The 24193-nt window shown below is 39.4% G+C and overlaps 1 protein-coding gene across 1 annotated transcript in view; it reads right to left on the minus strand.

The window, feature by feature from the left end:
- HAO1 (hydroxyacid oxidase 1) overlaps positions 1–23882 on the minus strand; it is a 62241-nt gene extending 38359 nt beyond the window's left edge. The window contains exons 1-2 of the mRNA XM_005900497.3: positions 23746–23882; positions 16121–16272 (exon numbers count right to left, since the gene is read on the minus strand). Of these exons, the coding sequence (XP_005900559.1) occupies positions 16121–16272; positions 23746–23882 (289 nt within the window). The remainder of the gene's footprint in view (positions 1–16120; positions 16273–23745) is intronic.
- Positions 23883–24193: the final 311 nt, after the last annotated feature.

Genomic DNA, 24193 nt, shown 5'->3' on the forward strand with positions numbered 1-24193 from the left:
TTTAGACCTATCCAAATAGTTCTTTATTAGAATTAAATCACATGCCCTAGGGTGGGGAAATGCTACATGGGTTACAATAATCTGGCATAAGACCAAGTTAATTCTACCTCCCCAAATTCAATGTAATTAATTCAGTGTCCTACACTATGAAATCTGTAAACAACTACTGAGGTTTATATCAGTTCATATTATATATGAATGCAGCCACCTCTGGTTGAAACAAAGGCTAAACCCAATGTTCAGTGATTTGGCTGGGATAGAACAGGTAAATAGCTTTGCAAAACAGCACAAGTTGGCAAAATCCTCCCTATGGCTGAGAAATGCAATTGTATTTCTAGGTTTGGCCAGGGTTTCACTTTACATCAAGCCTTAAATAAAACATTTATTTCTAATCCAAGTAATCTGAATGTGGAGGCAAGCAGATAGGAGGGCTATTGTGACCTTAAATCTCAGGAGATGCTAAATCTGCCTGTTTCAGTTCTTTAAACAAAGACTACTTTGTACACATCTCCCATGCATCTAGAGTCTGCTTCTCAGTTCCTGCTCATTGCAGGCAATCATCACGGAATCAGAGGCTCTCAGAAGGTCTTGGAGGGCCTTCAGATGGAAACAATATTTGAGCTACACCCAACACTACTTCATCTTTGGGGATTTAAGCTATGCCTTTGGCTGGAAACCACCAGGAGCTTTCATTCCAGTCTCCATCCAGTGCTTCTCAAGCTTCAACATGCACAGGAATTACATGCGGATGTTGATAAAGTTCAGATTTTGACCCAAGTGGTCTGGGATATGACCTAAGATTCTGTGTTTCCAACAAGCTTCCTAGTAATGCTGGCATTTGTTTTGTGGACTATACTTTAAGCCAGGAGAGGGCTGGCTTGTGTCTTGTCAATTGCCAGCCACGTCCTGCTGAATGTGTTTTTCTTCTCCATTGTTATTCCTCTGTAGAGGGACACAGGTAACTTGGCAACATTTTCTTATTAATTCATCTCTTAGTAAGATTTAAAGTCAGGGAACTAAAGTCCGCTACAGCAACAACCCCTTGGGCTTCCCTGGTGGCTCAGTGGTAAAGAATCTACCTGCCAATGCAGGAGACATGGGTTCAATCCCTGGGTCAGGAAGATCCCCTGGAGGAAGAAATGGCAACTCGCTCCTGTATTCTTGCCTAGGAAATCCCATGGACAGAGGAGCCTGGTAGACTACAGACCATGGGGTCACAAAAAAGTTGGACATGACTTAGTGACTAAACAACAACCCCTCAGCACACTTAACCATTATCAGATGTATTTTATAATCTTGCTTATCCGGAATTTGCAAGCTTCCTAGATTTCAGATTCAAAGAAAAAGCAAGCAACAAAATAAAAATAAAGTGACAGAAGATGAGGAGGAAGAGAGGTTTCTCAAAGATAAGAAAGCACAATTTACCAATTATAAAATAGTTCTCAATGTTTAATATCAGGGCAAACAATTGTTCAGTCACTAAGTCTTGTCCAACTGAGACCCCATGAACTACAACACGCTAAACTTCCCTGTCCTTCACGATCTCCCAGAGTTTGCTCAAACTCATATCCACTGAGTTGGTGCATTACACATATAAATAAGATGCCAAACTGTCAAATGAAACTAAAGTTTATCATTCTAGGCTTGACAAGGAAGAGATTTATAATACATTTGAGAATGATGTTTATTCACTACCACAAAAACAGCAATGTGAACTGTAAGTTATCAATGGGAATTGATGTCTGTTATTTGGGACATTAACTCATGTGGAATAAACCAGAGCAGAACAATTAAGCAATGTGCTACTTTGGGTACAAATTATTTCTTTGAAAATAACTCTCCTTTATGGGAAAGGTGAGTTAATCTTCCAAAATTATATGTTTAAGGAAAAGGGGTAATATTATGAAAGGGCAAAAAGGGGCTTTTTTAGGTGCATTTGATTAAAATGCTTCTGTAAAACTTAGTCACCAAAACATCTGTGCTGAAAATTTTGTTGAGAAAATCCATTTTGTCCTCTGCACAGGAAGTCATTATGCAATAGGGAAAATATGCGATGATCATGTACCAAGCAGTTGTGTGGTTCTAAACTCAGGGTCTGACACACTGAAGTGTTTGCATAAACATGCACCATACTAGCCACTGAGGGGTCAGAGTTTCTTTGCCTAGGAAGCTATTATTACACAGAATTGTTAAAGACACAATTAAAACTATTGTCTCAACGTTGAAACCTATCATTTAGATTACTCAGAAAAAGAATGTTCTAAAGTCAGTTATCTAAATTAAGAAACAACTTCTACTATAATTATGTGTGAAATACTCAGAAGTGGTCAAAAATATTCATTTACAATTTAGAAAATTTAACCAATTTAAAGCCTGCCTCAAAAGGCCAAGAAGCCAGTGTTTTCATGACATTCCATGGTCTGATTTTGAAACAATGTAACTCTGAGTGGTCATAATGTCACTATACACCAAGAACTCTTTTTCATTGTGTGGAAATATTTTCGGGACAATTCTTCCTAATGGGCTTCCTTAGCCCACCCTTCTTTGTTCGTACTTCATCTCTGAGGCCACACTCTGCAATAGACAAAAACATTAGCTTTACTGTAATGATTCCCAGGTTATAATTCTTTCATTTTTATTGAGTCTCCAGGCCTTGTCATAGCTGGCAGCTGGCATGAAGACCACACCACAGTGAGATGCCTTTTAATGATGGTTTCAAGGAGTATCAGATTTACACATGGTGACTTCAATCAACCTCCCTCAATCTAACACCCTGAATGTTGGAATCCATAGGTAAGCCTTTGCCTTCTAGCTGTCACACTTTGATATCTTCCAGAGCACTAACAGTTTGAGAAGAAGCAATCTCACATTCTCAAGAAAGCTGCTCAGTTCTGGTGCAAAATACTAAAAATTATTTCATTTGATGTTGGTCTTTAAAACAGCTGAAGTCTAATCTTTTAATAGCTGTTTTAGATGAATGAAGTTTCTCTCACTGCAAAGTAATTTCAACGCTGAATCTATCACTTTTTGAATAATTTTATATATGAATTATATATTTATATATGTGCAGATATATAAGATGCCCACAATCATTATTATATATGTATATAAAGCTTCCCAGGTGACGCTAGTGGTAAAGAACCCGCCTGCCAATGCAGGAGACTATAAGAGACACATGTTCAATCCCTGAGTTGGGACGGTGCCCTGGAGTAAGAAATGGCACCCCACTCCAGTATCTTTGCCTGGAGAATCCCATGGACAAAAGAGACTAGCATGCTACAGTCCGTGGGGTCGTACAGAATTGGACATGACAGAAATGAGTTAGCAATACAATATGTATGTGTGTATGTACATGTAATGTGTATATGTACAGAAAGAGCACGTTTACTGACTTTTGATCATTTTAAATAATCAGAATATCCAAAATATACAGTAGTCATTAAATAGGTTGAAAATAAGGGCAAGAAAATGTACAAATTGATGTTTTATACTACAACGATGCAAAGAGGTATTCCCTTCCAAATTTTTAACTGATGTAATTTGGACGAAGTTTTAGTGAACAGATAGTTCTCTAAAGTTCTCCTTTATTCCTCCTTACTTTTGTTTCTTCTTAGTAAAAGTGGATACAATAATGGCTGAAGACAAATCAGTGGATCAGACTCTAGAGTGAAACAGATCTAGGTTCAATCCCCATCTTAACCACCGACCAATACTGGTCAAGTGTGTCCTTCACTATTGTCAAATGAGGAGACTGATAAAAGATCATGATCACACAGGTCTATTGTGAGGGTTAATGATTGGGATGTGAAGTTCAAGTACCTGGTATATAAAAGGCACTCACTTCAGAAATAGTGAAAGTTTCATTTAAAGTAAATCTGGTGCTTTTCCTGGATTTAGTTAAAATTAAAACTTATGGTGATATTTTCCTCATATATATATACTTGGTCACCTAGTACAACACATAAATATATAAATCAATAAAGCTTTCAAAAATACATCGTATGGGCCTGGAGCAAAGGAAATGACAATTTTTCTTGCTGAATGGTCTTTCACTCAGTGTTAAGGTTGATCACTTAATCTCGGAAAATCCAGAAAATTCAACAGCTAAATCTCTCACCTACACCCTAATTCAGCTCTTTGGGGCCTTTGTGTCACTCTGCAATCTGTTCCACCTGCACCTTAATAGGTGGTCAAGTCACAACTGAGTCCCAAAACTTCACTTTGGAATGTTCTGCCCTTTTAGCCTCAAAAAGAAAGTGTTTAGATTTAATGGTTTTATGGCCCATCAAATCCTGTGTGGTAGCCTCTAATTGCATCCAGGGGTAGGAATTTCTTTTTAAAATCTTTTTTTTTTTTTTTTGACAGTTTAATAAGAATTTACTAATATGCTGAGCATTCCTGGAACGCATTGGGTAGGTTTTAATTTTTCTCTATTTGAGGTCCCAGCACTCCCTCATGTGGTATTTGTTCACATAACAAGTCAGATGCAAAAGCATAAGTAAATATTTAATCTCTTTTTTTTTCTTTCATTATTATTTCCCATGATTAAACAGAGCAAAAGAGCTAATGTACCTCCATGGGAAATGAAATAAAATTTTACTACATCCACCGTACATAAAACCAGAGAGATTTTCACAATGCTATAGTAAACATTTTATTAATTAGTTCTCCGAGAAATCAGATATACTCTACTTATTCTGCAAGATGGAAATTTAACCTAATGAGACCACTCTCTTTATGTGCTACTAGCATTTGTATTTATTATTTCTATTTGTTTCAATATATTAATATTTTGGAGAACTGATTTTGTATTCATCCCTGAAGGTTATATGACGAATAAAACTTAAAAATTAAAACCCAATCTAATACAGTTTCAAACAGATATGCCATTATAAGTAAGGGGCATTTGTATGACTACTTAAATATTATTGCTTGCTTAGTTGTTCAGTCATGTCTGACTTTTTGCAACCCTTTGGGCTGTAGGCCATCAGGCTTTTTCAGGCAAGAATACTGGAGTGGGCTGCTATTTGCTCCTCCAGGGGATCTTCTCCACCCAAGGATCAAACCCGCATCTCCTGTTTCTCCTGCTTTGCAGGCAGATTCTTTACCTGCTGAGCCACTGGGGAAGCTCCTTAAATGTTATAATAATTACCAATTATTAAAATGTTGACATCCATTGCAATAACCTCTTATTCATAGCACTGTGCATGGCAAACTGCTTTCCACTGAATGTTTCCTGGTTACTCCTTCCATCTTGCATGTGTGCATGCTAAGTTGCTTCAGTTGTATCTGACTCTGCAACCTTATGGACTGTAGCCAGCCAGGGACTATAGCCTTCCAGGCTCCTCTGTCCATGGGATTCTCTAGGCAACAATATTGGAGTCCTCCTCCAGGGGATCTTCCCAACCCAGGGATCAACCCCTTGTCTCTTATGTCTCCTGCCTTGGCAGGCTGGTTCTTTACCACTGGCACCACCTGGGAAGCCCCCCTTCCATCTTAAAAGAATTTTAATTTTTGTTTGTTTAAAGTTTAAGCACCTTTATTCATGCTCCTGAATTTTGCACAAGGTTCCTATTTCCTAATAAGTTTCATATCCTGTGGCTTATTCCATACTCTCAAAACTAAAGGGATAAAACTGTAAAAACATAGAACATTTGCAGTTAATATTCCAAGACTATATAACATATAGCTTGCTGTAGGGATCTTGCTGCAATTAGACTGATATGACATTTGGTAATATCAGTAACTGGCCAGAGTATTATAGACAACATTGTGTATTGTGATTAATAATCTTGAACCAGGCATTTAATCTCTCCAAGCCTCAGTTTCCACATCCACAGGAGTTGGATAAAGGGCTTTGGGCTCACACATTTTAAGACACCACTAGGGGATAGATCGGAGAGGGCAATGGGACCCCACTCCAGTGCTCTTGCCTGGAAAATCCCACGGGTGGAGGACCCTGGTAGGCTGCAGTCCATGGGGTCGCTAAGAGTCAGACACAATTGAGCAACTTCACTCTCACTTTTCACTTTCAGGCATTGGAGAAGGAAATGGCAACCCACTCCAGTGTTCTTGCCTGGAGAATCCCAGGGACGGAGGAGCCTGGTGGGCTGCCGTCTATGGGGTCACACAGAGTCAGACATAACTGAAGCGACTTAGCAGCAGCAGCAGCAGGGGATAGATGAGTTAAAAATTCAAATTTCCTGGCACATATTAATTGCTAAATAAATGTTGGCTATTATAATTTTCCACAAGACTTTGAAGTATCACTTTTAAAATTTATATGTGTTTTTTAAACACCTATTTGTTTTCAGCAAGATCCAGAGATAAATACTTATCTGATCAGTCTCCTCCAAACCAAGAAGGCAGCTTTAAGAAATAAAAATCCAGTGTAGGTAGATACTCACTCCACACTCTCTATCCTCCAGAGCTGGCATAGAGTTGAAAGTAAGTGGGCTGGGAGGAAGTTCCAGAAATGTAAGGAAGGGCAGGTCTCTACTTTGGTCTCTCTTTTTGTATTTGATGACATTTTAAAAATGGAACAAAATAATTTATTTATATGCTGAAAAAATTGTAAAGACCATCTATTCCTGTTGGGAGTTTTCTACTTTTGAATACTTTTTCTTTGTTTCTGTCTTAGCAACAGAACCCTTTGTTTGAAGGGTCACTCTTTTGAATCCCAATAAGTAACAAAAGTAGCTGTGTGCTCAGTGACACACTTAACTTCCCTGAGATACTTGGAAACAACTCCAGCTCCTTGGGACACCGGAAATAAACCACTGCTCTTGCATAAGCAGCTCACTTTATCAGTGCAGGAGCGTAATCATAGAGAGTGGAAATGTCCCGCCTCAAGGAGCGAAACTAGTTAGTGGTGAATTTCCACATAAATCAGATGCCCCAGCCTGGCAGCTCAGTGGTCAGTTGTAGCCCACAAAAGTATTTACTTTGGCCCACACATTGTTGCCCCAAACAGTGTTTTAAAGAATTTTGATTTATTTGCCAACGTTTAAAAACCAGGAGATTGCACATAAAAATCAAGGTTTCTGGCTTCTCTTAAAAAAAATTTTTTTGAAGATTTGGCAGACCCACATTCTCATTCCCATAGGGCATCAGTTAGCTGGAGGTAAGATGGGGCTACCCTCCTTCCACGGAATATGCAGTCTAGGCATGGTACCCTCTCTACCACTGAGCTTGCATTGTTGTTTTCTCAACTTCATCTCTCCTTGCACATTTACATTACCAACCTGGCCCTAAAAGCCATTTTTTGAGGTTTCTGCATAAAACTTAAAAAAAAAATTAAGCAAAGTAAAAAGAGCATTCTTTACTTCCACTAAGATATAAATGGAGTGTACTTTTCTGATGTGCGGAATGTATGGAAGAGAAATATTTTAGGGACTTGGAATCTCAGGGGCAAATAAAAGTTGAGCCCCACTTCAGGAAGCTTTTCCCAACATTTATCCCATGTGATTCTCACAAGAACTTCTAGAGGTAAGATCTCTTATTAAAGTAGGGTTGCCAGCTATAGCAAATAGACATAGGATACCCTGTTACAAATGAATTTTTATCTGAAATGCAACCACAGCTTGCTCTTTCATTGCCATTTTGAAAAGAAAGAAAGTGTAGTTCCACTGGTCACTCTACAATCACAGTCATGTAAAAACAGAGAGCTCTGTTTTGGGGTTTAGTTGGTACTGGGGACATGTCCCACAGTGGTAAGGAGAAAGACCCAAGGACCCCTGAAGCAGGGCTCCATGAAGAAGTTTGCAGAACAGTGAGACCCTGGCACCATGACAACTTTCAGAACTTTCTAGCTGCTCATTCTAATTATTCAGGCCAGACCATTCCCTGGGGATTTGAATATCCTTCACTTAAATCTTACTGACCAAGCTAGGGGGAGCCCTTTCTTCAGAAAGGGCTGCTAACTATCACCTATTCTCCAAGTATTGTTAGTCGCTCAGTTGTGCCCAACTGTTTGCCACCCCATGGACTGCAGCCCACCAAGCTCCTCTGTCCATGAGATTTTTGGGGCAAGGATACTGGAGTGGATTGCCGTTTCCTTCTCCACCTATTCTCCAAACTTGGCTTCAATTTCTCCTGCTAGCTAGGGACCAAGACTCTGGAAACAAGAAAGCTACATTAAGGGCCAGATAATTAGGAGAGTGAGAAAAAAAGTCCTTCACAACAACATCCATAGATTTCATAATCTCCACAAGGATCAAGCTAGCTTGAGAGTATGTCCATATTTGGAAACAATAAAGTAAATCAAATATTAGCTGTATAATTCCATGTTGATTTCGTCAGTTTTGAGAGAAAGAAACAATCTCTATCAAATACAAGCATCCCTCCACTTTTAAAGTGCCTATGGTTGTATTAATATTCAGTTAGCCACTGTCTTGGTTTGTATTCTTCCAGAAGCTGACAATGAGACAGTACTGTGAGCCTGAGACTTTTATTTGGGAATGATCACAAGCTAAGCTGAAGGAATGGGAAAGTGAAAGAGGAAAGGGAGGCAGCCAAGGAAGGGTGTGATATTGGGCAGGTGACTTCTGAAGGCAACTGGGGCCCAGGCTTACTGGGGAAACCCTGGGTGGTAGGATGAGAAAATACTTCCGTGACCCTGATCAAAGAGAGCTGGAGTATTTTTCTAACAGCCTGAAGGATGCCCTTCCACTCACCAACTTCCAACACCACCCCCATCAGCTCCTGTTGCCAGAGAAAATATTAGGCAAAAAGTTGCATGTTCTGATAGAAATGGGAAGTAACAAAGGAATATATGATGGGCACCAATAGCATCTGTTCCAGACACACATTTTTTCCTTCTGAATAATCTATCCATCCCACAACCAACACATACCAACCAAGGAGCCCTTTTTGTTAAGAGCTGATCACCACCACTTTGGAGGATTAATAGCCATACTACATAGACCATCAATCCATAGACAGTGATAGGAACATAGAAGAAATCTTAAGAATGTTGAAATCCTTGAGGGATGATTCTACTACAAATATGGAATATAAACTGTCGTGTCAGTAGCCTGACAAGAACCTGTTCAGGATCTTAGCTTCTTGAAGCCAGTGTGTATAACCTTTCCTTGCGAATTCCTCTGTGTTCTCGGTGTCACTACATCATTTGCTCTGCCTGTTCTGCCTTATCCTAACGTCTATCAAGTGTTTCACTCTCCTGCATTCTCCTGGGGTAGGCATAGGCTGCTTCGCCTGCACCTTAAATAGCAAATTTTTTCCCTTTTACCTTTAGGGCTTCTCTGGTGGCTCAGCAGGTAAAGAATCCACCTGCAATGTAGGAGACCTGGGTTTCAATCCCTGGATTGGGAAGATCCCCTGGAGAAGGGAACAGCTACCCACTCCAGTATTCTGGTCTGGAGAACTCCATGGACTATATAGTCTATAGGGTCACAAAGAATTGGACATGACTGGGCAACTTTCACTTTCACTTCACTTTCAGGGAATTGTGATTTACAGATAAATGGGCTTCCCCTCATAACACTTGTGGGATTTTCTGGAAATTAAAAACAACACAAGGTGGCTAAGAGCCCAAACTGTGGAGCCAGACTGCCGAGGTCTGAATCCTAATCTGTATCATTTATAAATTCACACAATTTTGTGACCCTCGGTGTCTACTGTGTGCTTCAGTTTTTCATGTATCAGTTCAGTTCAGTCACTCAGTTCTGTCCAACTCTTTGCGACCCCATGAATCGCAGCACGCATGGCCTCCCTGTCCATCACCATCTCCTGGAGTCCACTCAAACTCACATCCATTGAGTTGGTGATGCCATCCAGCCATCTAATCCTCTGTCATCCCCTTTTCCTCCTGCCCCCAATCCCTCCCAGCATCAGAGTCTTTTCCAATGAGTCAACCCTTCGCATGAGGTGGCCAAAGTACTGGAGTTTCAGCTTTAGCATCAGTCCTTCCAAAGAACACCCAGGGCTGATCTCCTTCAGAATGGACTGGTTGGATCTCCTTGCAGTCCAAGGGACTCTCAAGAGTCTTCTCCAAAACTACAGTTTAAAAGCATCGATTCTTCAGTGCTCAGCTTTCTTCACAGTCCAACTCTCACATCCACACATGATCACTGGAAAAACCATAGCCTTGACTAGACGAATTTTTGTTGGCAAAGTAATGTCTCTGCTTTTCAATATGCTATCTAGGTTGGTCATAACTTTTCTTCCAAGGAGTAAGCATCTTTTAATTTCATGGCTGCAGTCACCATCTGCAGTGATTTTGGAGCCCCAAAAAGATAAAGCCTGACACTGTCTCCACTGTTTCCCCATCTATTTCCCATGAAGTGATGGGACCTGACGCCATGATCTTCGTTTTCTGAATGTTGAATTTTAAGCCAACTTTTTCACTCTCCTCTTTCACTTTCATCAAGAGACTTTTTAGTTCCTCTTCACTTTCTGCAATAAGGGTGGTGTCATCTGCATATCTGAGGTTATTGATATTTCTCCCGGCAATCTTGATTCCAGCTAGTGCTTCTTCCAGCCCAGCGTTTCTCATGAGGTACTCTGCATAGAAGTTAAATAAGCAGGGTGACAATATACTGACTTGACGTGCTCCTTTTCCTATTTGGAACCAGTCTGTTGTTCCATGTCCAGTTCTAACTGTTGCTTCCTGACCTGCATACAAGTTTCTCAAGAGGCATGTCAGGTGGTCTGGTATTCCCATCTCTTTCAGAATTTTCCACAGTTTATTGTGATGCACACAGTCAAAGGCTTTGGCATAGTTAATAAAGCAGAAATAGATGTTTTTCTGGAACTCTCTTGCTTTTTCCATGATCCAGCGGATGTTGGCAATTTGATCTCTGGTTCCTCTGCCTTTTCTAAAACCAGCTTGAACATCAGGAAGTTCACGGTTCATGTATTGCTGAAGCCTGGCTTGGAGAATTTTGAGCATTACTTTACTAGCATGTGAGATGAGTGCAATTGTGCGGTAGTTTGAGCGTTCTTTGGCATTGCTTTTCTTTGGGATTGGAATGAAAACTGACCTTTTCCAGTTCTGTGGCCACTGCTGAGTTTTCCAAATTTGCTGGCATATTGAGTGCAGCACTTTCACAGCATCATCTTTCAGGATTTGAAATAGCTCAACTGGAATTCTATCACCTCCACTAGCTTTGTCCATAGTGATGCTTTCTAAGGCCCACTTGACTTTACATTCCAAGATGTCTGGCTCTAGGTCAGTGATCACACCATCGTGATTATCTTGGTCGTGAAGATCTTTTTTGTATAGTTCCTCTGTGTATTCTTGCCACCCCTTCTGAATATCTTCTGCTTCTGTTAGGTCCATACCATTTCTGTCCTTTATCGAGCCCATCTTTGCATGAAATGTTCCCTTGGTATCTCTAAATCTCTTGAACAGATCTCTAGTCTTTCCCATTCTGTTGTTTTCCTCTATTGCTTTGCATTGATCGCTGAGGAAGGCTTTCTTATCTTTTTTTGCTATTCTTTGGAACTCTGCATTCAGATGCTTATATCTGTCCTTTTCTCCTTTGCTTTTCGCTTCTCTTCTTTTCACAGCTATTTGTAAGGCCTCCCCAGACAGCCATTTTGCTTTTTTGCATTTTTTTGAATGGGAATGGTCTTGATCCCTGTCTCCTGTACAATGTCATGAACCTCAGTCCATAGTTCATCAGGCACTCTATCAGATCTAGTCCCTTAAATCTATTTCTCACTTCCACTGTATAATCATAAGGGATTTGATTAAGGTTATACCTGAATGGTCTCGTGGTTTTCCCTTCTTTCTTCAATTTCAGTCTGAATTTGGCAATAAGGAGTTCATGATCTGAGCCACAGTCAGCTCCCAGTCTTGTTTTTGCTGACTGTATAGAGCTTCTCCATCTTTGGCTGCAAAGAATATAATCAATCTGATTTCAGTATTGACCATCTGGTGATGTCCATGTGTAGAGTCTTCTCTTGTGTTGTTGGAAGAGGGTGTTTGCTATGACCAGTGCATTCTCTTGGCAAAATTCTATTAGCCTTTGCCCTGCTTCATTCCGTATTCCAAAGCCAAATTTGCCTGTTACTCCAGGTGTTTCTTGACTTCCTACTTTTGCATTCCAGTCCCCTATAATGAAAAAGACATCTTTTTTGGGTGTTAGTTCTAAAAGGTCTTGTAGGTCTTCATAGAACCGTTCAACTTCAGCTTCTTCAGCGTTACTGGTTGGGGCACAGCATTACTTCTCATATATAAAATGGGCCTAATAATAGTACCTACCTCTTTGGGTTGTTTGGAGGATGTGATGCTTTAATACTTGTAATATGTTTATAAAAGTGCCTGGAGCATGGTATTAAGTGCTTAATAAATAAATCTAAAGGGGTAAGACTCCAGTAGGCCTTTAATAATGCCTCAGAGTTAGCGCTGGCAGGAAATAGTGTTAGATAAAACAGTCATGCCTAGGCTGTCAAAGTAGTTTCTAAGTAAGCTTTCTTCTCATTTTTCTTCCCACCTTACTCCCAGCAAAAAGGAGTAGTGACCTTGGAATCATCAGAAGTGAGTTGGAGAATAAGTCCTATTAATCACTAACTATGAAAACTTGCTCTGTATGGAACCAGCTCTTCACCTGCTGGGGACAGTGACACCTGTCAAATAGCAAATATAGTGATTTATGTAAAAATAATTTGCAGCTTCAGGGTGTTTTATCAATTCAATAAGCTTTGCTTATTGCCTTCTTCACTTCCTTCCATTCTCATCCATTCCTCCATGGTTCCTTCTCCAGTTTTCTCTCTTATTTTAAATTTAACTTTTATTGCACTCTTCTAAATCAAAGAAAATTCTATACATATAGACCAAAAATAAGAAGGTTATAGAGTCACATCTGATCCTATAGTCAGAATATCCATAACCCACAAATAAAATTTTGTAAAATGTGGTCTACATTCTTGGTCCTCAAAAGTAAATATATTCTAGGACCTTAATACAGTTTATAACGGCTTTTTAAAAATTCTATTTCTATGCCAGTCAACTCTTCATTTCATATAATTTTTAAATGTTTACCCCATTTTTTATGCATCCTATTTTTTTGCAACCAATCTCTAATTCTGGGACATTTGAGTTATTTTCCTAACTTTTTCTTATTAAAAATAACAGGGACGGGACTTCCTTTGTGGTCCAGTGGCCAAGATTCCACACTTCCAATGCAGGGGGCCTGGTTTTCATCCTTGGCAAGGGAATTAGACCCCACATTGAAACTTCATTGCAAATCTGCATTGCATCAAAAGATCCCTCATGCCTCAGCTAAGACCTGACACAGCCAAATAGGCAAATACTTAAAAAATAATAATAACAGGCATAAAAATTCCTGAAGAAATGTCATTCCTCAAAATCATAAATATTTCCTTGGAATTCCTAGAGGAAATTTATAGCATCACATGGAATTGGTATTTTTAAAGCTTTGACAAACAGTTCCAAACTATTTTCTAGAAAGATTATTCCACTTTATACTCCTCCTAAGTTTAGTTCAGTCTCTCAGTTGTGTCTGACTCTTTGCAACCCCACGAATCGCAGCATGCCCAGCCTCCCTGTCCATCACCAACTCCCGGAGTTTACCCAAACTCATGTCCATCGAGTCGGTGATGCCATCCAGCCATCTCATCCTCTGTCATCCCCTTCTTCCCCTGCCCCCAATCCCTCCCAGCATCAGGGCCTTTTCCAATGAGTCAACTCTTCGCATGAGGTAGCCCAAGTATTGGAGTTTCAGCTTCAGCATCAGTCCTTCCAGTGAACACCCAGGACTGATCTCCTTTAGGATGGACTGGTTGGATCTCCTTGCAGTCCAAGGGACTCTCAAGAGTCTTTGCCAACACCACAGTTCAAAAGCATCAATTCTTCGGTGCTCAGCTTTCTTCACAGTCCAACTCTCACATCCATACATGACCACTGGAAAAACCATAGCCTTGACTAGATGTATCTTTGTTGGCAAAGTAATGTCTCTGCTTTTTAATATACTGTCTAGGTTGGTCATAACTTTCCTTCCAAGGAGTAAGTGTCTTTTAATTTCAAGGTTGCAATCACTATCTGCAGTGATTTTGGAGCCACCAAAAATAAAGTCTGACACTGTTTCCACTGTTTCCCCATCTATTTCCCATGAAGTGATGGGACCAGATGCCATGATTCATTTTCTGAATGTTGAGCTTTAAGTCAACTTTTTCACTTTCCTCTTTCACTTTCATCAGGAGGCTTTTTAGTTCCTCTTCACTTTCTGCCATAAGGGTGGTGTCATCTGCATATCTGAGGTGATTGATATTTCTCCTGGCAATCTTGATTCCAGCTTGTGCTTCTTCCAGTCCAGCGTTTCTCATGATGTACTCTGCATATAAGTTAAATAAGCAGGGTGACAATATACGGCCTTGACGTGCTCCTTTTCCTATTTGGAACCAGTCTGTTGTTCCATGTCCAGTTCTAACTGTTGCTTCCTGACCTGCATATAGGTTTCTCTTAAAAATGCACATTTTCAACATGCATATAATCTCATCCCACGATTTAATCTTAAAATAATATAATTTGATAGTCAGAAAACACAATATTATAATTTATATTTATTTGATAATCATGGATATGATAAAATATTTTATATATTTAATATGTTTATTGGCCATTTTATGTCTACATTTGTGAATGTCCTATTTGAATTTTTTCATTTACATCTTTTCCTCCATTTAGGGGTTATATGTTATTTTATTATTCAAACATAAAGCTCTTTACACAAAAAGGACATTAACCTTTTGCAGTCTCATATTTTTTCAATTCATTTTGGTTTACCATTTGTTTTAATCTTTTATAGAAATTTGAGAGTGTGGAAATTTCCATTTTTGTGTGTATGCTGACTTGTTTGCTTTTGTTTTACTCTTTGTGATCTATAACATGTTTGAGAAGTTCTCTCTTATCCAAATTTTAAGTAGACCAATACCATTTCTCCTTTTTCCCCTTCTCTCTCTCCATATTTCAGGATTACTGTAGATAAATGGTTGGGGCTCCAAGGGTCACTTGTCTCTGTGGTCCCAAAATTAAAGACCTAAATCTTCCCAGCACAATCTCACTGAGTCAGGCTGATATTCAAAGCAGTAGTTTGTGGAAGACATTTCAAGGAGGAAAGTGAATTCACAAGCTCCTTGATTCTTAGAATTAAAATTCTTTAAAAATAGTATTTAGTTCCTGCTCTTTGGTCCTGAATTTCCTGCCTTCCTTGGTTTAGTCACTAAGTCTTGTCCGACGCTTGCGACCCCATGGACTATAGCCTGCCAGGCTCCTCTGCCCATGGGATTCTCCAGGAAATAATATTGAAGTGGGTTGCCATTTCCTTCTCCTACCTGCCGTCCTTAGCATAAAAAAAAAAAAAATCAGATAAAATGTGTTACCAACTTTTATACATGCTTCTGAAGCAGAATGTGGGGAGATTTATCACTGCACATACCTTTTCAAATATCCATAGTTGCTAGCAGACTGGGAAGTTGACAAATTACCCTTAATTAGGAATTTCTGCATTTCATATTTGAATTTCTCATTATTCCCTCCTAAGGCAGTTGAAAACACTCTATTTTGGGGAATATAACCCATCCATAAGCAAACTATAGCAGAAAACATAACCAACCAAGTCACAGTATTTGCTGTTTGACAGTGAGAATCATGTGGGTTTAGGGGAAGCAAAAAGAGCTTTGAAAATGAGGTGGATGTGAAGTTGAGTCCATCTCTGTATGCCTAGTTGTGTCACCATGGGTGAGTCCCTTTCTCAGACCTCAATTTTTTGAGATGTTGATATTAATACTCACAGTATGAATAAAAGTCAGTGAGCCACTACTCCATGCCAGGTACTGGTACTTTGTATGTGAAAATTCAGTTAATCCTTACAGTAATCCAGGGAGGTAGGTGTTATTTTTATCCCCATTTTACAGCTAATAAAGCTGAAGCACACAGAGTATCTTGCTAAAGTAATACATCTAGAAGGTAGAAGAGCAGGACGTGCAAGAACAGGCATTTCTATGCCAGTCAGTGAGCTTAACTATTGTGAGTATAAAAACATCCAGGGAAGTGTTTGCTTGATGCATACAGAGGAGACAGTCACTAAATGTTAGTTTGTTTCTGTCCTTTGAGTGAGAACCTTCTTCCTACCTCGCACCGTTGCAAGCTCCCCATCCACGTGAGCCATGCACTGCATGGCAGTGGCCCCAACGCAGATCGGCATGCTGACTTTTTGCCCTAAAACAGAAGTCGACAGGTCTATTTCAGCAACATTCCGGAGCATCCTTGGATATAGCTTCCACCTAGAATTTGGGGGAGGGTGGAGAAAAGGTTTGAGAATTTCAAGTGTTTGAGTTAGAAAAAGAAGATATTCTTGTGTATTTCCCAGCAAGCAAATTACTTCACAAAGCTCAAGGAAATTAGGAAATTTTAATGCTTGTTAAGATAGAAAGTTATCAATAAGATTAATAATAAACCTCTCAAGTTATTGTTCTTAGTCAAGAACAATCAAACCGTAGACATCGCCCATTTGAGTCTACAGCCTTTTGCTCTTTGAGAAACACATTTGCATATCCAGACAATCAAGATCTAGAAGAGTTCCACCATCCTGAAAAATTGCCCCATTTCCTTTCAATCCCCTAACATCCTCTGATCATTTTGTTGTTGTTGTTCCTATAGTTTTACTTTGCAAGAATATCATAAAAATGGAATCATATATAGTTCGTCCTGAAATTATATATAATTGATCCTTGAACAGGGCAGGGGTAGTGGGGTGGGTCAGTCCTTTGCACAGTGGAAAATCTGTGTATAACTTTACAGTTGGATCCTCCAGATCTCTGGTTTCACATCCACAGATTCAAGCAACTGCAGATCATGTACTACCTTTTCGGTGTAAAAAAAAAAAAAAAAAAAAAACCCATGTATATGCGTACCTGCTAAGTTCAAATCCATATTCAAAGGTCAACTCTAGTATATGGCATTTTGAATCAGGCTTGGGATGTGGCTCAGCTGGTTAAGAATCCGTCTGCAATATGGGAGACCTGGGTTCAGTTCCTAGGTTGGGAAGATCCCCTGGAGAAGGGAACAGATACCCATTCCAGTATTCTGGCCTGGAGAATTCCATGAACCATATAGTCTGTGGGGTGGCAAAGAGTCAGACATGACTGAGTGACTTTCACTTTCACTTTTTTTTTTAGCTCAGCCTAATGCTTTTGAGATTCATCCATATTGCTGCAAGCATCAATAATTGTTGTTTTCAGTTGATGGTGAGTATTCCATCGTAAAAATGTAGCACAGTTTATCCATTCTCAAGATAAGAATATTTGGAATCTTTCAACTTGGGGTGATAATATATAATGCCACCATAAGCATTCACCGGAAGGTTTCTGTGTGAACATAGCTTTCATTTCACTTCTTCCAAGCCATTTTGAAGACAGTATAGAATGGCATGGGCATTAGATTAGAGTTTAAGAAGATATCCTATGTCTACGTCAACTGTTCTTTTTTCTTACAGACAGTAGCTTCAGGCAATTACTTGTAAAATTATGATGTGGTTTCTTCAAAATCCTTGATCTGAATTCTGTATCCATTGAAGTATGACGATAAGGTAAGATGGGGTTTTTTTTTAGTAAATTGAGCATTTTCCCCAAAAATGTTATTTGGCAGAGACTGGAATTTTTGACCCAAAGAATTTTTGACCCCTGACCATTATCTAAAATTATTTTTTCTGCAGTTCTTTTGTGTAGCAATGTAAGTTACTAACAAACCAAGAAACAAACTAGTAAAATTTACAGGAAAACTAGTTCTCTTTTCTCTCTGCAAAATTTATATCTCCTATTTGTTCAGGATTATTTTCTCCTCATTAGTAATTGATTAAAACTGAAGAACATACAGCCCCAGTTTCTCATGAGCATTAAGGCAATAAACCTGTGAGTACACATGCATATATACCTAACTAGCACTCACCTTCAGGACTTAGATTTAATTCTGCTTCCAGATAGATCAAGATTTTTCATTAATACAGTGAAGTGTGATTTAGTAACAGAGTCACCAAAATAAATGGAACCTCCCAAGACTTAATTGAAGCCTACTTCCTCCAGCGGAAGAAGAAATTCTGCCTTAATGTTGCTTTGAGGAATAGCTAAGGGTCTGTAATATAATCCTTCCTCACATAATAAAGTAAAAACATCCAACCCCTGCAAAACATAATAAAGAAGTTTAACGGTGATTTCTCTGCAATTCCTTTGAACAACATAATTGTCTTGATTTTCTGTCACACCACATGCTCTGCTGCTGGAAGTCTTTTCTTCTCAACTGACCCTCACAGCATGATTCTTTGATCTCCATTCTGAATGGGGAGATGCAGAAACCTTGAAGAGAAATTTTACTACCAGTCATCTCTAAGTGTATTATTAGAATGAGAGAAAAAGATTTAATAGCAGCCGTTGGCATGCTGGCCTTGGAAGGCATTAATATTTACTTAGAGCTGAGAAAACAATGGAAGCTTTTATGAAGAGCACACACAGAGCTGCAGGGCATTAGCCATGCGTGTGTTTGTGTGTCAGAAGGAACATTTTCAGATATCCAGTTCCCCTTGAATCACGCAAGGCTCAACCCTTTCCTCTACAGGCAGCAATTTCATGCTTGTCCACGAGGTGGCGAAGTCACTTTAATAACTATGCTCTTGCTTCCCACACATATAATTTCCTGCCCTGATGATGACATTACAGAGGCATCAACCAACAGCACAAAATGCAATTCCTAGACCAAATTAGATGAGATCAGTGGCGTGGAAAATGTATGCTTTCTAAAAAGTCCTTCACATTTTGAAATGTTCCAAAGAGCAATTACAACTTAACCTTGTCAGGTAATCCCAATAGTTCTGCAAGCCCCACCCAATCTCATCCCGAATTTAAGTTATTTTTTCACAATCTTACATAAAACTAGCTTACTACAACCTTGGACCCTGGTTTTATGGGACTTCCACTTTGGAAAAAAATATGAAGATTGACAAAACAATTGAACCAGCTGAATAATAAACATTTTTCAAAGGTTTCTTAAATGAAGTGGTGCAAAAGTGGAAATCATTTTAACATCCAACAAGGGCCTCAATTTTATGTTATCATAAATCAGGTCCCCAAGAGGAAGTACACTGATGAAGGAAGAAACCCTCTCATCATCCAGTTTTGAAGTTCTGTGCTGTTATTGAATCCCACCAACTCAACACAGTGAATTAATAATTTATAAGTACTGTAAGATGATCATGTCTTCCCAAATGGCTCAGTGGAAAAGAATTTGCCTGCCAATGCAGGAGACTCGGATTCAATCCCTGGGTCAGAAAGATCCCCTGGATGAGGAAATGGCAACCCACTCCAATATTCTTCCTTGGAAAATTTCATGGACAGAGGTGCCTAGTGGGCTAAAGTCCATGGTGTCACAAAAGAGTCCAACACGACTTAGCAACTAAGCAATAAAAATGATGATCATATTAATTTCTCCACATGAATTACTTATTCTAAGCATTAAAAATGCATAACATATATATACATACATAAATTGTGTATATGTATATGTAAAATATGCTACAAGTTTTAAAATCTTATTTGTTACTATTTATTTCTCAATATTGAGAGAACTTTAAAACATTTAACTGGAATATTGATACTTCTGAGACACTTGGTAAAGAAGAAGGAATTTAAGTCGGAAGAAAACACAGCCAGGTAAATACTATATTTAAACAGTCAAGCCATTTTCGGAGTGCCTCTGTGCGTAGATAAGTTTCAGAAGGCCCATGAATCTCCTGAAATATGCATGTGTGTGTGTGTGTGTGTGCGCGCGCGCGCACGCACGCGTGCGCACATGTGTTTGTGTGTGTAGTTTGTAATACATGTCTGGATAAAAAACCACAGCTTTGAGGTCCAACGTGGGGAGAGAGAGAGATTTCCAGGGGAGAGGGAGGGAGATGAAGAGAAGAAAAGAAAAGGGAGAAGAATGATGAGGACGGAGAAGGATGAGAAGATGACGGAACTCATGTGAGATCTCTTGCCATGTGACTTTTCAAAAAATGAGACAATTAACCGCTTTTCATAATGCAAGAGAAAAATCAGCTTGCTTACCTGTGGTGCCAAGTAGCTGAATGATTCTGTGACATTTACACCTATGAGAACACTAACAATGCCCCTGGTGAATATATATTGCTTCTCAAATGTTTAAGAGAGGGAATGATGTCACTTTTACCACCTCTTATTTGAGAAAATCCATGCAATTTTCAGTGTCACTAAGTGCATTAGGGACGATGAGCTTCCTTTACTAATATCCCATGACTTATAAACACCCAAATTGGAGAATCATATTCCACCAGATAATTTCACAAAAAGCCACAAAATGTGTGCAGACCATGTTTGAGAAAGATAATGTGTTTCTCACATTATAACCCTGGTTAATGTATAAGAGAATCTAAGAACTATCCTTTTGAAAATTAACTCCAAACTTTCAGCCCACACGAAATCTAACAAGCTGACATTTTTCATTGTTCCTGTCATAATTGCAATAGGAAACTCCGTTCTTTGGGTAGTTCTATTTGACTTTATTTGTCTTTGTGTGTGTGTGTGTGTGTGTGTGTGTGAAGCAGACACAATGTCATTACAACCTCAAGTCTTACCCAAAAATATCTCCAAGCAACTGCTTTGTCACCTAACTGGTCTGTGTCCCCAGAACCCCAAAAGGTGGTTGTCAGAGCTGGGTGCAGAGATAAAAGGTGTCATTGTGCATTCACACCATTTGCTATACCCCTGGGATAGGGAGGTTATAAATTTCACAACTGTCTTTAAAATACTCTGTCGTGTGTCACAGTGGGTTATCTGAGGTTTGCTTGATTTGTCATCTTCATTTGAATTAGAATGAGAGCTTTCAGACTGATTGCCTTCATCCCATCAAGCCAAAGCCATCACCTCGAAGAACATCTATTTTACCTCCACGTGATCAGCTTTATGTTTTTCTGGAACTCTCTTGCTTTTTCTATGATCCAGCAGATGTTGGCAATTTGATCTCTGGTTCCTCTGCCTTTTCTAAAACCAGCTTGAACATCAGGAAGTTCACGGTTCACATATCGCTGAAGCCTGGCTTGGAGAATTTTGAGCATTACTTTACTAGCGTGTGAGATGAGTGCAATTGTGCGGTAGTTTGAGCATTCTTTGGCATTGCCTTTCTTTGGGGTTGGAATGAAAACTGACCTTTTCCAGTCCTGTGGCCACTGCTGAGTTTTCCACATTTGCTGGCATATTGAGTGCAGCACTTTCACAGCATCATCTTTCAGGATTTGGAGTAGCTCAACTGGAATTCCATCACCTCCACTAGCTTTGTTCGTAGTGATGCTTTCTAAGGCCCACTTGACTTCACATTCCAGGATGTCTGGCTCTAGGTCAGTGATCACACCATCGTGATAATCTGGGTTGTGAAGATCTTTTTTGTACAGTTCTTCTGTGTATTCTTGCCACCTCTTCTTAATATCTTCTGCTTCTGTTAGGTCCATACCATTTCTGTCCTTTATTGAGCCCATCTTTGCCTGAAATGTTCCTTTGGTATCTCTGATTTTCTTGAAGAGATCCCTAGTCTTTCCCATTCTGTTGTTTTCCTCTATTTCTTTGCATTGATCGCTCAAGAAGGCTTTCTTATCTCTTCTTGCTATTCTTTGGAACTCTGCATTCAGATGTTTATATCTTTCCTTTTCTCCTTTGCTTTTCACTTCTCTTCTTCAGACACGACTGAGCGACTGATCTTATCTGATCTGATCAGCTTTATGATACAGAGTAAGAACTGAAAGTTCATCCAGCAAGTTACATGACAAAAAAAGGATTGGAGATGCTAGACAGGCAATGTGTGTTGTAATAAAAGCTCCTCACATGGTTGATAATAATCCTCTATCCTCCAGAAGAAAAAAAAGAGTCTAATAGTACATTTTTCCCTCCTTTAAAGCTGAACAAAAGAGAATGCTCAAGGTTCATAGAAAAGGTGGCATTTAAAACTCCTTCTCATTGTCTGTGTCCTGTCCCTAAGTTACTCACTCAATACTTAGGCTGAGTAGGCTGGGAATACCCACTGCTGGGAATAGCTGTGTAATTCACAGAAGCTGTGAGGTGCTTTTCCAGGCCACACAGAAGTCACCACAGTCTTCTGTGTCTCACAAGGTTTCTAGAATTTCAAGGGTTGAAGAGGTGTCTGGTTTGCTACACCCCTTCGCTCCATCTTGAAGATGTCCATTGGGCCAATTGTTTTGGGTCCATTTTTCACCAGTTCAGCCACCAGTATTTTGGAGGCCAAAGGTCAATGTGCATCCCTTGAAATGTAAGCTCCACTGGACAAGAACTTTCTTCACCTGGCTCACTCTATCCTCAACATGTATTGAATTGAACCCACTGAGATACCTAATGTGTGAGGCAATTAACCAACCAGCATGTGGTGAGGGGTGTTAAAGGGCGAGGAAGGCTGTGCAAAAATGGACTAGGTGGTCCCTTGAGCACTGTGCCTTGAGGAATGCTGATGGACACCAACTCCATTATCCTCCCAAGGCCCTGAGATTTCCTTGGTTAAAATTACCTATTTGGGTTTAAGTGTTGCTTTCAGGAAACTACTAATAGGCAAACCACATCACTTGTGAACAGAGTTGAGATGAGCCCAAGTAGGGGCAACTTCTGACAGCAGAAAACATTGAAGGACCTGAAATACCCCATAGCAGTTGGATAAAATCATCAGAAGTTTAAGCAGCTCCACTCTTTGCCAGCTTTTCCCTTTCCATGGCTCCCTAGCATTTATTAAATCTCATTTGTGTCCCAGGAAAGATCTGAGACAAAGTCAAGGCTTGAAGGAGTTTGGGGAAGCCTCCCCTGCCTTTCACCCCACGCTCAGGCTCATACACTGATTTGTAGGTGATTTGGTGCTGTTTGCTGGGAAACACCATGGTTAGAATGATTTCATTTCTCCTAATACACACATAGGAAAATGAGCCTGAGTGATTTTGCTCTAGGCTAAAGCAGAAATCAGGAAGAAAGGCAGATTCTTTCACCTGGGTACTTTTTTCCCTTTTTGTTTATTACCATCCATGAGTGCCCACATTTGCTGGCTTCACTACAGGTGCATGAGCCTCATAGACTGTAGTATATTGAGGGCTCCCTCCCCTACTCCAGCAAATAAACCATTTCCTAACTGCATAAGCTGTGACATCCACCATCTTGGGCTTTGAAATATGAAAGTCAGTGGAAAACTAATTTGGGAAGAGAGATGAAGCCCTTTGGAGGAGAAAAGAAACCACAAAGTGAAAGATTAATGCCATATAGACAAACTTGAATCTAAAGTAAAAATTTAGAAAACAGTAATCAAAATGAATGATAATGGAAAAGCAGCATGATGGCAACATTTGAGGCAACCATCTGATCTGGTTTGCCCAGATAAGACAGTTATCTCCTGTTTAATACTAACAGTTTTCTATACCATAAATTAGACTGTCAGAGAAAAAGAGAATGGAATCATCAGAATTTATCACCATTTTTATACACAGTTAGGTGAATTATCCACATAATTCCAAGTGAGGAAATTTAGGGTTAGCTTTTTCCAAGCAAATTTAAAGCCCAATATTTCTCACAGCCCCATGAATTTTCCCTCTCTACTAAACATAATATCTAAACAAGTAAGTCCATACCATCATTATTAAAACTGAAATATTGTGCTTTGATAGAATATCTTTGTATAATTTTAAAACATGATTTTAAAAATATTCTTACCTGGAAAATGCTGCAATATTATCAGCCAAGGTTTCCTGATCATTTGCCCCAGATTTATAATAGTCATATATAGACTTCTGAAGTACAGATTTAGCATGTTGTTCATAATCACTGATGCAAACAAGCCGAGAGGACATTTTCCTGGGCTATTGCAAACCCTGGGATGTTTTTCCCCCTGTGTTTCTTTCTACACTCTGACAATTCTGTTATTAGTCATTTATTAACAGACTTTTTCCAAAGTTCAAATTTAGTTCTCTGTTGCTTACATTAATTAAGTGAGCAAACACATGCTTAGACTTTGAAATTTTATTTGCAGCTGCCTGCCAAAGAGCAGGTAGTACATCTAAGACTCAAGAAATTGGGTTGAGGGGACAGCAAGAGGGGGTTAGGTGTCTGTTACACTAAAAAGGCAGGAGAATGAGGAAAAATTAAAAACCTAGAGCAGTAC

This window comes from Bos mutus, chromosome 13 (genome assembly GCF_027580195.1).
Source record: "Bos mutus isolate GX-2022 chromosome 13, NWIPB_WYAK_1.1, whole genome shotgun sequence".
In the NCBI taxonomy this organism is placed as follows: Eukaryota; Metazoa; Chordata; class Mammalia; order Artiodactyla; family Bovidae; genus Bos; species Bos mutus.